The 12,742-nt window shown below is 40.1% G+C and overlaps 1 protein-coding gene across 11 annotated transcripts in view; it reads right to left on the reverse strand.

The window, feature by feature from the left end:
- ZNF236 (zinc finger protein 236) overlaps nt 1-12,742 on the reverse strand; it is a 107,017-nt gene that overhangs the window by 44,118 nt on the left and 50,157 nt on the right. For 10 of the 11 annotated variants that reach the window (XM_028102869.2, XM_028102868.2, XM_028102870.1 and 7 more), the window contains 2 exons: nt 3,102-3,243; nt 2,216-2,476 (listed from right to left, as the gene is read on the reverse strand). The exons of the other annotated variant lie outside the window; for it this stretch is intronic. In XM_028102869.2, the coding sequence (XP_027958670.1) occupies nt 2,216-2,476; nt 3,102-3,243 (403 nt within the window). The remainder of the gene's footprint in view (nt 1-2,215; nt 2,477-3,101; nt 3,244-12,742) is intronic. 11 annotated transcript variants of the gene reach the window in all.

Raw genomic sequence — 12,742 nt, forward strand, 5'->3', positions numbered from 1 at the left:
TTGAGCAACAATCTATTGCGTGACAGAACACCCACTAGGAGGCATACACGTGGCTGCTCCTATTTTCTGCAAAACCATGCTCATGTTAATATTGCTGTTACATATAGTAAATATATGAAGTACATTTCCATCCAGGTCAACAATTTATCTTTCAAAGAGAAAACTGAACAGTGAATTCAGTGAATGAATCAAAGAACTTAAAAAAAGCAGCTCAAACCTGATGAATAGGCTGCATCGTATCAGAGACATGACCGGTCTCTTCCCCTCTCCAAATTACCAGGGTCAGACACAAACACACTCCACCATTTGCCTGATTCCAGAATCTTATGAATCTGCCTACCTAGAACTCCATTCTAGTTCCAAACAAAATCTTTCTTCTTCATTTTCTAATATCAAAAGTAGTCACCTCTCAACGACTTTCACTGAGGAAGAGGGAAAATGTCATAGAAATAGGCAGGTATGAAAACGTACACGGTGACACCTTCACTATGATGGTGACTCAGCAGTGCCAGGACGTTCACCCCGGGCCTCTCCACAACCCCCCACAGGGGAGCAAGTGTGCCTTGCATGGTAACTTTTTTTCTGTACTTTTACTACTTTCTGCACGGTAACTTTTATTCTGTACTTTTACTACTTTCTATACTATTCTATACTGTTACCTTTTATACTTGTTTTTAATATAAGTGTATATGGTATTTTAGGAATTCCCAGCACTTCAAACGAAGGGATGAAACAGGGGAGCTCCTCGCTGCCTGCAGGTGGGATCAAGAGTCCGTACAATCTGTGGAAGGAGATCATCAGCTCTGCAGCATGACAGACCCACCAGTTTACACTGTTACCTCAAGCCACACACTCATCTCCTACAGTAACCGTGCCAGGTGTCCCTCAGCATAACCCATGACAATCAGCGGCCAGTGCAACACTCCACCTAATAGAGGCAACCCAGCCAAAACCAGCTGACCCACTTCCCAGAAATTCTACCCCTGGCTATCACATCCATCAACGAGGCCCGCAGCGTGGACTCCCACACCACCACGGCAAGTGCACGGACTTAAAAGAACCTGAATTCCTGACAGAAAAAGTCTTCTTCGAGTGCCACCAGGCCAGGTCCTGTCTAAGCTCTACCCTCCTGGCACATACTGCTCTCAGGCACCCGGGATAGCGACAGGGGGCACAGGATCCTGAACATCTAGGCACCATGAATTCCCCAGTTCAAATGCATGTGAAGCCCATCATTTCCTCCATAAAATGCAGGAAAGTATAAACTGGATATAAAATTGGTAAGAGTCCCCCACACTGACACCACCAACATCATATTCCAGCTATTAAACTTCTCAGCCAAGTAATCAACTGTGCCAAAATCAAAGAAGACAATTCTTCTTTGCCCTAAGTGCTTAGGCATCCATGTGCTTGGGCATCAGAGGGATAAAACCCAACACCTATTTCTCACAGTTAGCTTATTCTACCATTTGGGGTTTGGTTTTGTTGGTAATATCAGGCAGAGATATCTGGGTTAAAGTACTGCCTGAAAATAAATGTTCTGGGGCAGAAGGTTTACTATTCTTTGATGGTGGACCTAGTGACGCTTACTTTCAAAGTCTCCCGGGATGTGGTCACCTTATCCAGGCGTTTCATTACAACACAGACTACTGTGGCTTCCCAGAAGCACAGGTGAATGAGCTCCAGATACAGCCAGAAATGCATTCCTGCAAGGGCTTCCTGGCTCACCTCCATTTAGAGATGAGACAGCCCTCTAGTCAAATAAAAATGTAAGTAAGTTTTAATGATGGATTTATGTGATAACTAAAACATACATTCTGTTTAAGTCAACAACACAGAATCGAGACCGTTCAGATACACCGATGACATGCCTAGACATCACAGGGTTGGTTGACTAAGATTTTCCTTTTTGCAATCTTCATGACCTAATTATAGTATCAGCCATAGTTTAGCTAGCATTTCAGCTACTGCCTGTTTTAGGAGAGCTTACAAAGCATTCAGCCCAATATAGACTACTTCAATATTATATTAAAAATAAAAGCATTAACATTTTAGTCTGTGGCTCTTAACAACGACGTAAAAATTTCTTCAGCCCATACACCTCAAGCTAGACATAATACTACAGGAATCAAAGACAATTATTTCTTAAAAACACTCTCCACCACTATCTGGGAATTACAGATTACTAAAAAGTGACCATCAGAATTGTACCTACCTATGGGTTTTCATGTGCTTTTTGCAATTTAGTGAGGTCTTAAATGTTTTCTGGCAATAGGGACACATATAGGGACGAAGGTCATTATGGATACCCATATGTCGCCGTAAGCTCCCACCAGTAGTGAAAGCTCCGTTACATATCAGACACTTGAAAGATTTTAGTCCAGTGTGCGTTCGGACGTGTGCTTTGAGCACTCCTGCAGAAACAAAGCCTCTTCCACACTGAGAACATTTAAAAGGCTTTTCACCTGTATGTGATCTAAAAAGAATAAAAATTTTCATGAATAAGCTTCTTACAACTTTATAATGCTTTATCTCTAGAGTGCACTCGTACATTCTTTCACTTGAGCACCACTTTTTAAAGCTAAGCAGTGAGAAACCCGAGATTCAGAGAGCTCGAGTGACTTGCCCGAAGCCACACACACAGCTGGTGCACCGCGGAGACAATGCTGCATCAGCAGCCTGCCCCTACGTTCTAAGTGCTTTCATGACATTTCACCGTCTCTTGGGACCGAGTTTCTGCTTTCTTTTCACTGCTGCTAGCAAAAGCATTAATCTAAACGCTGACGAACACACCTGAAAAACTGCTCAAGTACGTAACTGTAATGCGACAGACCAAGTACTTGTTTGACACGTCCTAGAAATTGCAAATGCTGAAATATAAGAGGAATGCAAATAAAACTCAGTGACAATTTCTGGGCAAAATATTTTAGTCAAGACACTAAAGAATGAAGATATCAGTCACCAATAAATATTTTGGGGTCGAGTGCGACATTTTAAATACCCAAAGCTGACACTACCCTCCTTACTACTTCTCCACATCACCAGCTCACTACATCACTGCATTTCCTCTACATTTTCCATTTCCGAATCTGTTACCTTACCTGATGTGTTGTTTAAGGTGGCAAGATTTTTTATATGCACGATGACAGTAAAAACACTTGTACGGTCTATCTGCTTCGTTTACAAAATTATTATTAAAATAACTTTGAAAAAACTGGTTTCTTGGAATGGGCTGGATAAGACCTACAAACCAAAAGAAAATCAGGAATAATTCACTGTTAATGCTACTAAAAAAGTTAAATGTTAAAAAGCAACTGCTTTTCCCAGAAGATGAAAATTTTGAGGAGTTAAAGTATAGATTCCAGTGTTGCCGCTAAATGCTATCTTAATTGTGTTAGAAAAAGGCCCACTGGGAAACACTTACAAAGTTCATACAAGACAGAAACTTTCCAACATAGGGACTATCTGTACATCACAGCTACTCCCTTTGGCTCTAGAGCCAATTTTTAATGGATTCCTACATTTGTTGGCATGGAATCTAAATAAACTATATCCAAAATGTAGGTTAATCAGGACACTAAATCCCTTATTTATTCAGTATAAAGACTGCACCCTAACTACTTTAATAAACTCAAAACACAAATGATTCTAACATGATCTTCCGTTCTAAAAACAAGTCAGCATTTTCATAGAAATTTTACTGAAGGGTTATCTGTGAATAGCAAAACTGCTAGCTTGAGTATTTCAGGTTTGACATACTTTCAATAAAGGAAGAATCCCCTTCGGATGACTATGTAATAATATGTCTTGATCAAGCTCTTGAGTTAAATATGCAATTCAGGACAAACATACACCTGAGCCTTCTGAATTACTCCGCATTCACCTGGAACATGAAGAGAAAGACCCCCACTGTCCACGCCCCTGGCTACTCCTCCTTCCCCCAGGACAGCACAGCTGTCCGCCAGGATCTGGGCCCGGCCCCCAACCTCCCTGCTCGCTTCACTGCGCCAGGATTCTCGGCAGGCACCTCTTAGGACTCTGTGGTCCCAACCTCCCCTGACATCCAGACTCCAGCTCGATTCTTTGCCCCAAAGCCTACCTCCCTCTCCCAACTCTCCTTGTACATGACAAACACCCCTCCTCCCGGTCATACGGGGCCAGGTATTTCAGAATTTCTGAGAACTCCCTTCCCTGTCTCGTTAAGTCACTGGCCAGTCCTGGGGATCTGACTTCTCCAATGCCTCGTAAACCTGTTGCCCCATTTCTATTCTGCTGCCACGAATCTCAAATAATGGAGAAAAAATAACAAAGCCGGAGAGAACTCAGTAGCTCAGCTAAGCCATGTCACTCCTATATCAGACTTAAGTCCTGAGGCTTGCATCGGAAGCCCATTTAGTTTTCAAAGAGAACTCAGAACCCTCCCTTGTGATCTATGTTCAATCCACACAGCACAAACCCTAAAGCTGCCAAGACGTTTCCCATTTCACAAGTGTCTTGGACTAGTGGAGCCGAATCAGGGCCATTCAGAGACATTCTCTCTCCAGCAGCTCCAACGCTGTTCTGTGCTCCCCGGCTTTTTGCTAGCAACTCAGCTCCCACTCAAAACAAACAGCTTGAGTCACCTTTCCCAGGACCCACATACTGAATCTGGTGGAGACACACCACGACGATGCTAGCCTCCAAAGCACTGTTCTGCTCAACCTTCTCCTGTCTCAACAGAGTGCACACACGCCTTCAGTGGCTTCCTATCAAGTACTTAATCACCACAACTGCTCAGCGTGGCATTCCGACACCGGCTCGCTCACCATCTCCACCCTCCTACCCTTCATCTTGCCCCTCCAGATCCCTACGCTCTCGCTCTTTTCTGGGCAAAGCCAGCACTTGTCACTGCTCCTTCTCCCAACTCTTTTCCCCACTCCACTGGCTGTAACTTGAGCAGGGGGACCCGTCCCAGGGACACAGCTTTGGGCCCATGACACCTGCCAAGGAGGACAGAATACGACCCAATAAATTAGGTGAAGAGAACAGAAAGCTCACGTGAATATTCTCCAAAAGGGCAACTGAGAAGAGGGAAGTTGCAGGTCACGACTCAGCTTAGGGAACTGTGACATTCAAATGCTTACATAGGAAGTCTCTTGGGGAAAACACAACAGCAACTCTCAGGCACAATTATTTGGGATTTTATGCAAATAGGCTCAATAACTATTAGCATAAAAGTACCACTTAATTCAAATTATAAACTCCAAATAAATAGTATCTGATAATCCACTTTCTTGTTCCTTGTTGAACTTAACAGAATGGTTTCTTTTTCTTTTTTAAAGATTTATCTATTTATTTTAGAGAGAGAACGCGAGACAGCGGGAGGGGCAGAGGGGGAGAGAGAATTTCAAGCAGACTCCACAGAGCGTGGAGCCTGACTTGGGGCTCGATCCCAGGACCCTGACATCATGGCCTGAGCTGAAACCAAGGCTCGGACGCTCAACTGAGTCACCCAGGTGCCCCTGGAATGAATGATTTCTAAGAAAAACATCAATAAAAAAATTTTAAAGCTCACCCCACAACTAAAATGAACTGTACAAATATACAAATGTGATAAATTAATTTTATGTACTTTACTAGACAATATATACATTAAAAAGCAATGAGAAAGAAAAATATAGAAAGTGAAATAATTTTAAGCAACTAGTTATACAAATTACATAAATTTCTGGAAGTAAGTAAAATAAACAAAATTCACAGAGTCATTTTGAAAAAGTAAAATCCTCCAGTGGTTGTCTTCTATCTCTTTTATTGGGGGAGAAAGTAAGACACTTCACAAATAAGAAAACCAACTATTGCTTTTGCCATTTTGTCTACCAAAAAAGAATATGCCTCACAAAGAGGGGTGCGGAGAAGCTGTTCAAAAGCCTACCACCGAGTCAGACCTGAAATCCGTTAATGAAGGCAGAATGGCAGGTGAACATCCTCCTAGAGCCCTGCACTGCAGACACAAAGCTCAGGAGCCGGCAAGCCTGCGTGGTTTCAATACAAGCAGTCGCCTGCGCCCCATCTCGCGCCGTGAGACGACACCGTACTGCCGGCCCACGGCACCCGCCCGGCCTTCGCTGAGTGGCCGGACGCCAGAATGTGGCCAAGAGCCTTCACACGGGCCGTCCGCACCAGGCTTCCCAGCTCCCAGCCCTTCGGAGGCACACGCTGTGCCATGCCTACTCTACACAGGGTCCCCCTCCAGCCACCCACCTCTGCAGCAACCCCCCAAGCACACAACTCTTTCTCCTGTGGCTTCTGGAACCTACGTTCTCCATCACAAACCACTTCACAGAATGTCTAGTTCCTCATTTGTTTTCCGTAACAGTGAGTCTACGGCCAACAGTGAGTCCCTTGAAGCTGGCACGCTCATTTCCAGCGACAGCTTCTGCTCTGAGTTGAGGAGGCCTGGCCTTGCGCCCGGGACTGGCTCGGGCCTCCCAATCTGCCATCACTTCCTTCCCAATCCTGCCGGTAGCTCCATGAGCCGGGGCCCCGTTTCCAACTCTCGGGCAGCCTACAATTGCTCTGGCCCCTTTTCAAATAATGAGGAAGCTCATAAAAAGAAAAACAAAAGAACCTGCACTCAGAGATAATCATAATTAACAGTTGTGTGTATTCTAACACAAGAGCTTGTTATACACAAACACAAGTGGATCAAACATACACACTGTTCTGGTTATACTTCGTATACATACATTTACTGTCTTTCCAAGTCAGTACATGGGACATCATCCTCATCATCCTTCTGATGTCTGCTAGGAATTCCACTGGACCAGTGTGTGCAGTTCACTTCATAGAGTTTTGATGAATATTTCTAGTGCTTCTAACTGTACAGTGCCACAATGTTGCCATAAACAATCTTGTCTACACAACTGTTTACCTTAGTGACTTCCCCCCTAGCCAAGGAATTACAAGCTCGAGGATGGTGTCCACGCATATGTATTTACAAACAGATCCCTCAATGATTCAGAGCCCTTTACAAGTGGGTGGCGGGGGCAGGGGTCCCCTACTTTGAGCTATTAAGGCAGTAAAATAACAGACCTCATTTTTCAGATGCTTTTTCGCTTCCAGTAATTTAACAAAGTTCTGTTACACAGTTAGGCTAATTACAAGGTCTCAATCTTTGAAGAAAAAAAATGAAGGGTGAACTAAACATACATAAATGTCCTAAGGTCTTACTGATAATATGTCATTTCTACTAGACCATCAGTCCGTATATGTATACATATATACATATATTATTTTAAGGAGACTACTAATCTCAAAGAAAGGCATGAATAAATTCTACTTGATGAATTCTGTGTCTCAAAAACAAACTGGAAATGTCCTTAAAACTTCCTAAAATTCCAGGGCACTGGGAGGCTCAGTAGGTTAATTCTAATTCCTGGTTTTGGCTCAGATCAATGATTTCAGGGTCCTAAGATCAAGCCCCGCATCGGGCTCTGCACTCAGCATGGAATCTGCTTGAGATTCTCTCTCTCTCCCCCTCTGCCCCTCCCCTCTCTCACTCTCTAAATAAATACATACATACATAAAATATTTTTTAAAAAACTTTCTAAATTCCTTCCATGATAACAGAGGAGAAAGCTTTATCTTGTTAGTGTGTGGGGAAAATATATTTAAGTCTTAGAAGAGCTTTCTCATATTGTAAATAGTAAGAAAACGCAAATACAACAAAAAAACAAAATGATGACAAACATAACACACATTATGTATCATACATAACATAAAATAAATTCAATATACGAGATTAGACAAATGTGTTAAAAAAAAAAAAAGCAAGATGGGGGTGCCTGAGTGGCTCAGTCATTAAGTGTCTGCCTTCAGCATGGTCCCAGGGTCCTGGGATCGAGCCCCGCATCGGGCTCCCTGCTCAGCAGAAGCCTGCTTCTCCCTCTCCCACTCCCCCTGCTTGTGTTCCCTCTCTCGCTATCTCTCTCTCTGTCAAATAAAAAATAAATAAATAAAATCTTTAAAAAAAAAGCAAGATAAATGCTCTAATATTGATATAATTAAAACATGAATATAAACTTGGGACAATCAATCATTACAGCCCTGAGGTTTAAAATAATGGATAACCAAAGCCTGGCTCACTTTCAGAGAAAAGTATTTCAAATATCTATGCTACACAAAATGAAAAAACAGTGATACACACACACACACACGCAGAGAGTGATATATAGGGGAAAACAGTGATTTCTAATGATATATATATATATATTCCTAATGATATATATATATATCAATCTGTGATTTGAAAATCGAGAAGCAACTACAGAATAGAATCCCTTCCTTATGTCTCGATTCCCCCAGTTTTACTGAGAAATAATTGGCGCACATCACTGTGGAAGTTTAAGGCATACAGCAGGATGGTCTGAGTTATGTCTACAGACACGGTTACCACAGTAGACTCAGCTAACACCCACCTTCTTGTAAAGATACAATTAAAGGAAAAGAAAGGAGGAAAACAGAAAACATTCTCCTTGTGATGGGAATTCCTCAGGATTTACTCTCTCCAGAACTCTTCCTGAGCATCACACAGCTGAGTCACCGTGGCGCACATCCCACCTCTAGCACTCATTTATCTTACAGCTGGAAGTTGTACCTCTCGACCCCCTCCCTCCAATTCCCCCTCCTCCTCCCCGCTTCTGGCAACTACACGTCTGACCTATTGCTCTATGAGTTTCATTCTGTTTTGCTTCTTTTAGATTGCACATAGAAGTGAGATCATACAATATTTGCCTTCCTGCCTGACTTGTTGCACTTCGCAAAACGGCTTCCAGGTCCGTCCATGTTGCTGCAAATGGTAGGACTGCCTCATTTTTTACGGATGAATAATATTCCAAAATTTCTTTACCCATTCATTCACCGATAGGTTGTTTTCATCTCTTGGCTACTGTAAATGATTCTGCCGTGAACAGAGGGGTGTGGTTATCTTTCTGAGTTAGCGTTTTCATTTCCTTTGGATATATTCCCACAAGTGGAATTGCTGGACCACATGGTAGTTTTATTTTTAATTTTTTGAGGATACTCTATACTGTTTTCCATTGCAGTTATACCTATTAACAACCCCACCAACAGTGCACGTCAACATCCATCATCTCTTGTCTTTTTGATAGTGGCCATTCCAATGGCTAGGAGATGACATCTCTCTCTGGTTCTAATTTGCATTCCCTACTGACCAGAGATGTGGAGCATCTTCTCATGTACCTGTCGGCCTATTGACAATCTTCTTTGGAGAAAGGTCTATTCAGGTAGTTTACCCACTTTTTAATTTTTTTTTAATTTATTTACTGGTTTGGGTTTTTTTTTTTTCTTTTTTGCCATTGAGTTGTATGAGTTCTTTATATATTTTGGATATTAACACTATCAGATACATTGACTGCAATTTTTTTTTCCATTCCATAGGCTGTCTTTCCACATTATTGATGGTTTCTGTTGCTGTGCACAAACTTTTAGTTTTAGTCCCACTTATTTTTTTATTTTGTTGCTGGTGCTTTAGATGTCATATCCAAAACAGCATTAACAAGACCTACGTCAAGAAGCTTTGTTCCTATGTTTTCTTCTAGAACTTTTATGGTTTTAAGTCTTAAATTTAAGTCTTTAATCCATTTTGAGTTAACTTGTGTAAGTGGTGTGAAATAAGGGTCTAGTTTCATTCTTCTACGTGTGAATAATCTGTACCATTTGCTGAAGAGGTTGTCTTTTCTCCATTGAGTGTTCCTGGCTCCCTTGTCAAATATTAGTTAACCATATATGCTTGGGTTTATGTCCAGACTCCCAATTTTATTCCATTGTTCTCTTTGTTTTGATGCCAGTAACACACTGTATCAATGATGACAGCTTTACAGTATAGCTTGAAATCAGGAAGCATGATGTCTCCTGCTTCGTTCTTTCTCATGATTTCCATGGCTATTCAGGTTCTTTATGGTTCCGTAACAATTTTAGGAGTGCTTTTTCTACTTCTGTAAAAAACACCAGTGGAATCTTGATAGGATTGCACTGAATCCATAGGTGGCTTTGACAGTATTGACATTTTAACATTGTTAATTCTTCCAGTTCATGAACATGGGATACTTTTCCATTGATTTGTGTCCTCTTCAACTTCTTTCATCAGTGTCTTTTAGTTTTCAGGTACAGATTTTTTACCTCCTTTGTTAAATTTTTCCTAAGTATTTTACTGTTTTTGATGCTAATGCTCTAGTTAGGACTTCCAGCACTGTGTTGAATAGGAGTGGTGAGAATGGGCACCCTTGCCTTGTTTTGATCTTAGAGGAAAAGCCTTTACCCTTTCACCATCGAGTATATTGTTAGCAGTAGTCTTGTCATATACGGCCTTTATTATGTTGAGATATGTTCCTTCTTTGCCTAATTTGTTCACATTTTTTATCATGAATACATATCGAATTCTGTCAGATACTTTCTCTGCATCTATTGGGATCATATGAATTTTTTCTTTCATTCTGTTAATTTAACATACCACACTGATTGATTTGCATATGTTGAACCATCCTTGCATCCCTGTGATAAATCCCACCTAATTATGGTGAATGATTCTTTTAATGTGCTGCTGAAATTTGTTTAGCAGCATTTTATAGAGAATTTCTGCATTTATGTTCATCAGGGATATTGGCTTGTAGTTTTCTTTTTTAGTAGTGTCCTTTCCTGGTTTTGGTATGATGATAACGCTGGGCTTGTAAAATGAGTTTGGGAATGTTCTTTCCTCCTTGAGTTTTTTAGAAGAGTTTGAGAAAGGCTGATGTTAATTCTTCTTTAATGTTTGGTAAAATTCACTAGTGAATGCATCTGGTCCTGGGCTTTTCTATGTTGGGAGACTTTTGACTATTATGAATTTGCTAAGACATTTTTTGTAGTCTAACATATGATCTAATCTAGAAAATGTCTAATGTGTGCTTGAGAATAATATGTATTCTGCTGTTGTTAGTTAGAATGTTCTGTATATGCCTGTTAGGTCCATTTGGTTTATAGTGTTGTTCAATTCTGCTGTTTCCTTATTGTTCTCCATCTGAATGATCTGTTCATTGTTGAGAGTCGGGTATTAGTGTCCTCAATGATTACTGTGTTACTGTTTATTTCTCCTTTTAGCTGTTAGTTTCTGCTTTATATATTTAGGTACTCCCATGTTGGGTGCACAAATATTTACAATTGTTATATCTTCTTGATGTATTGACCCCTTTATCATTATATAATGACCTCCTTTGTCTTTTTTTTCATCATTTCCACTTTAAAGTCTATTTTGTCTAAAAAAATTAAAAATGGAAGGAAGGAAGGAAGGAAGGAAGTCTATTTTGTCTGATGCAAGTATAACTACCCCTGCCTTTTTTGGTTACCATCTGCTTGAAATGTCTTTTTCTATCCCTTCACTTTCAGACTATGTGTATCTTTTCGAAGCTAACATGAGCCTCTTGTAGGCAGCATATCACTGGGTCTTGTTCTGCTATACACTCAGAAATTCTATGTCCTTTAATTTGAGGATTTAATCCATTTACATTTAAAGTAATTATTGATAAGAACTTACTAATGCCATTTTGTTAATTGTTTTCTGGATCCAATGTTCCTTGTTTCTTATTCTGCTGTCTTTTTTGTACTTTGATGCCTTTTGGTATCAATATGTTTTAATTTCTTTATCATGCTCTTTTGTGCAATTACTATAGATTTTCCCTTATGGTCACCATGAGGCTTACATAGACTACCTTAAACTTGTAACACCCTATTTTAAACAGATAATAACTTCAATAGAATTAATAAATTTTACACTTTTACTTCTCCTCCCTCTCACACTTTAGGTTATTGCTGTTACAATTTATATTTTTTTATACTATGTAACAACAGATTATTATAGTTATGGTTATTTTTACTATCTTCTCTTTTTTTTAAACTTTTAAACAAGAGTTGTAAGTAAAGTACACCACTATTACCATATTGCAGAATCTATGATTGCATATTTACCACTACCAATGAGATTTATGCTACTTTTTAATGTTTTATGGTGTTAATTATTGTTCTTTTACTTCCACTCCAAGAAATCCCTTTAGCATTTCTTGTAAGAAGATCTGGTGGTAATGAACTCTCTCAGGTTTTTATGATGGTAATAATGAACTCCCTCTGAATATTATGATCACCTTGACTCCAATACCTCCGCAGTCTGCACATAACTGTATTTAAAATTTAGCTCTTGAATTAGAAGAAAAAACATTTAGAGTATAAGACAGCATGTCTAGTGAAATATAATCCCTAACATGCAATAAATTTCACAATATTCAAGTTCAGTAAAAATTACTGGTGCTTGGGAAAATAAATTACTGGTGCTTGACACCAAGATACAATGACTACTTGAAATTCATATTGTGCTCTTCTACACTTCTGTGCCTGGGCATTCAATGGTAATGGGTATGCAGAGGAAGTGAATTTTACTGAACACAACTCTGGTCTAGAAATCAGAAGATCCAGATTCTAGTTCTACCATGAGTACAAACTAGTTGTATAACCTACAAATGAGGAATACAGAGAGGTTTTGGAATGACTATTTTTAAGTTCCTATACAGCTCTAAAAGTTTTTATGACCATATGGTACAATACCACCAACAGTGCTTCCTTAATACACAGACTAAATGATTTAGTCGTTTTAATGCATTCTAATACTTTCCTAAGTGACAGTCTTAGTCTAAATGACATACTGTGTTTTAAGTAA

This window comes from Eumetopias jubatus, unplaced genomic scaffold (genome assembly GCF_037043125.1).
Source record: "Eumetopias jubatus isolate StellerSeaLion01/CBP00866 unplaced genomic scaffold, mEumJub1_p1.0 scaffold_16, whole genome shotgun sequence".
Lineage (NCBI taxonomy): Eukaryota > Metazoa > Chordata > Mammalia > Carnivora > Otariidae > Eumetopias > Eumetopias jubatus.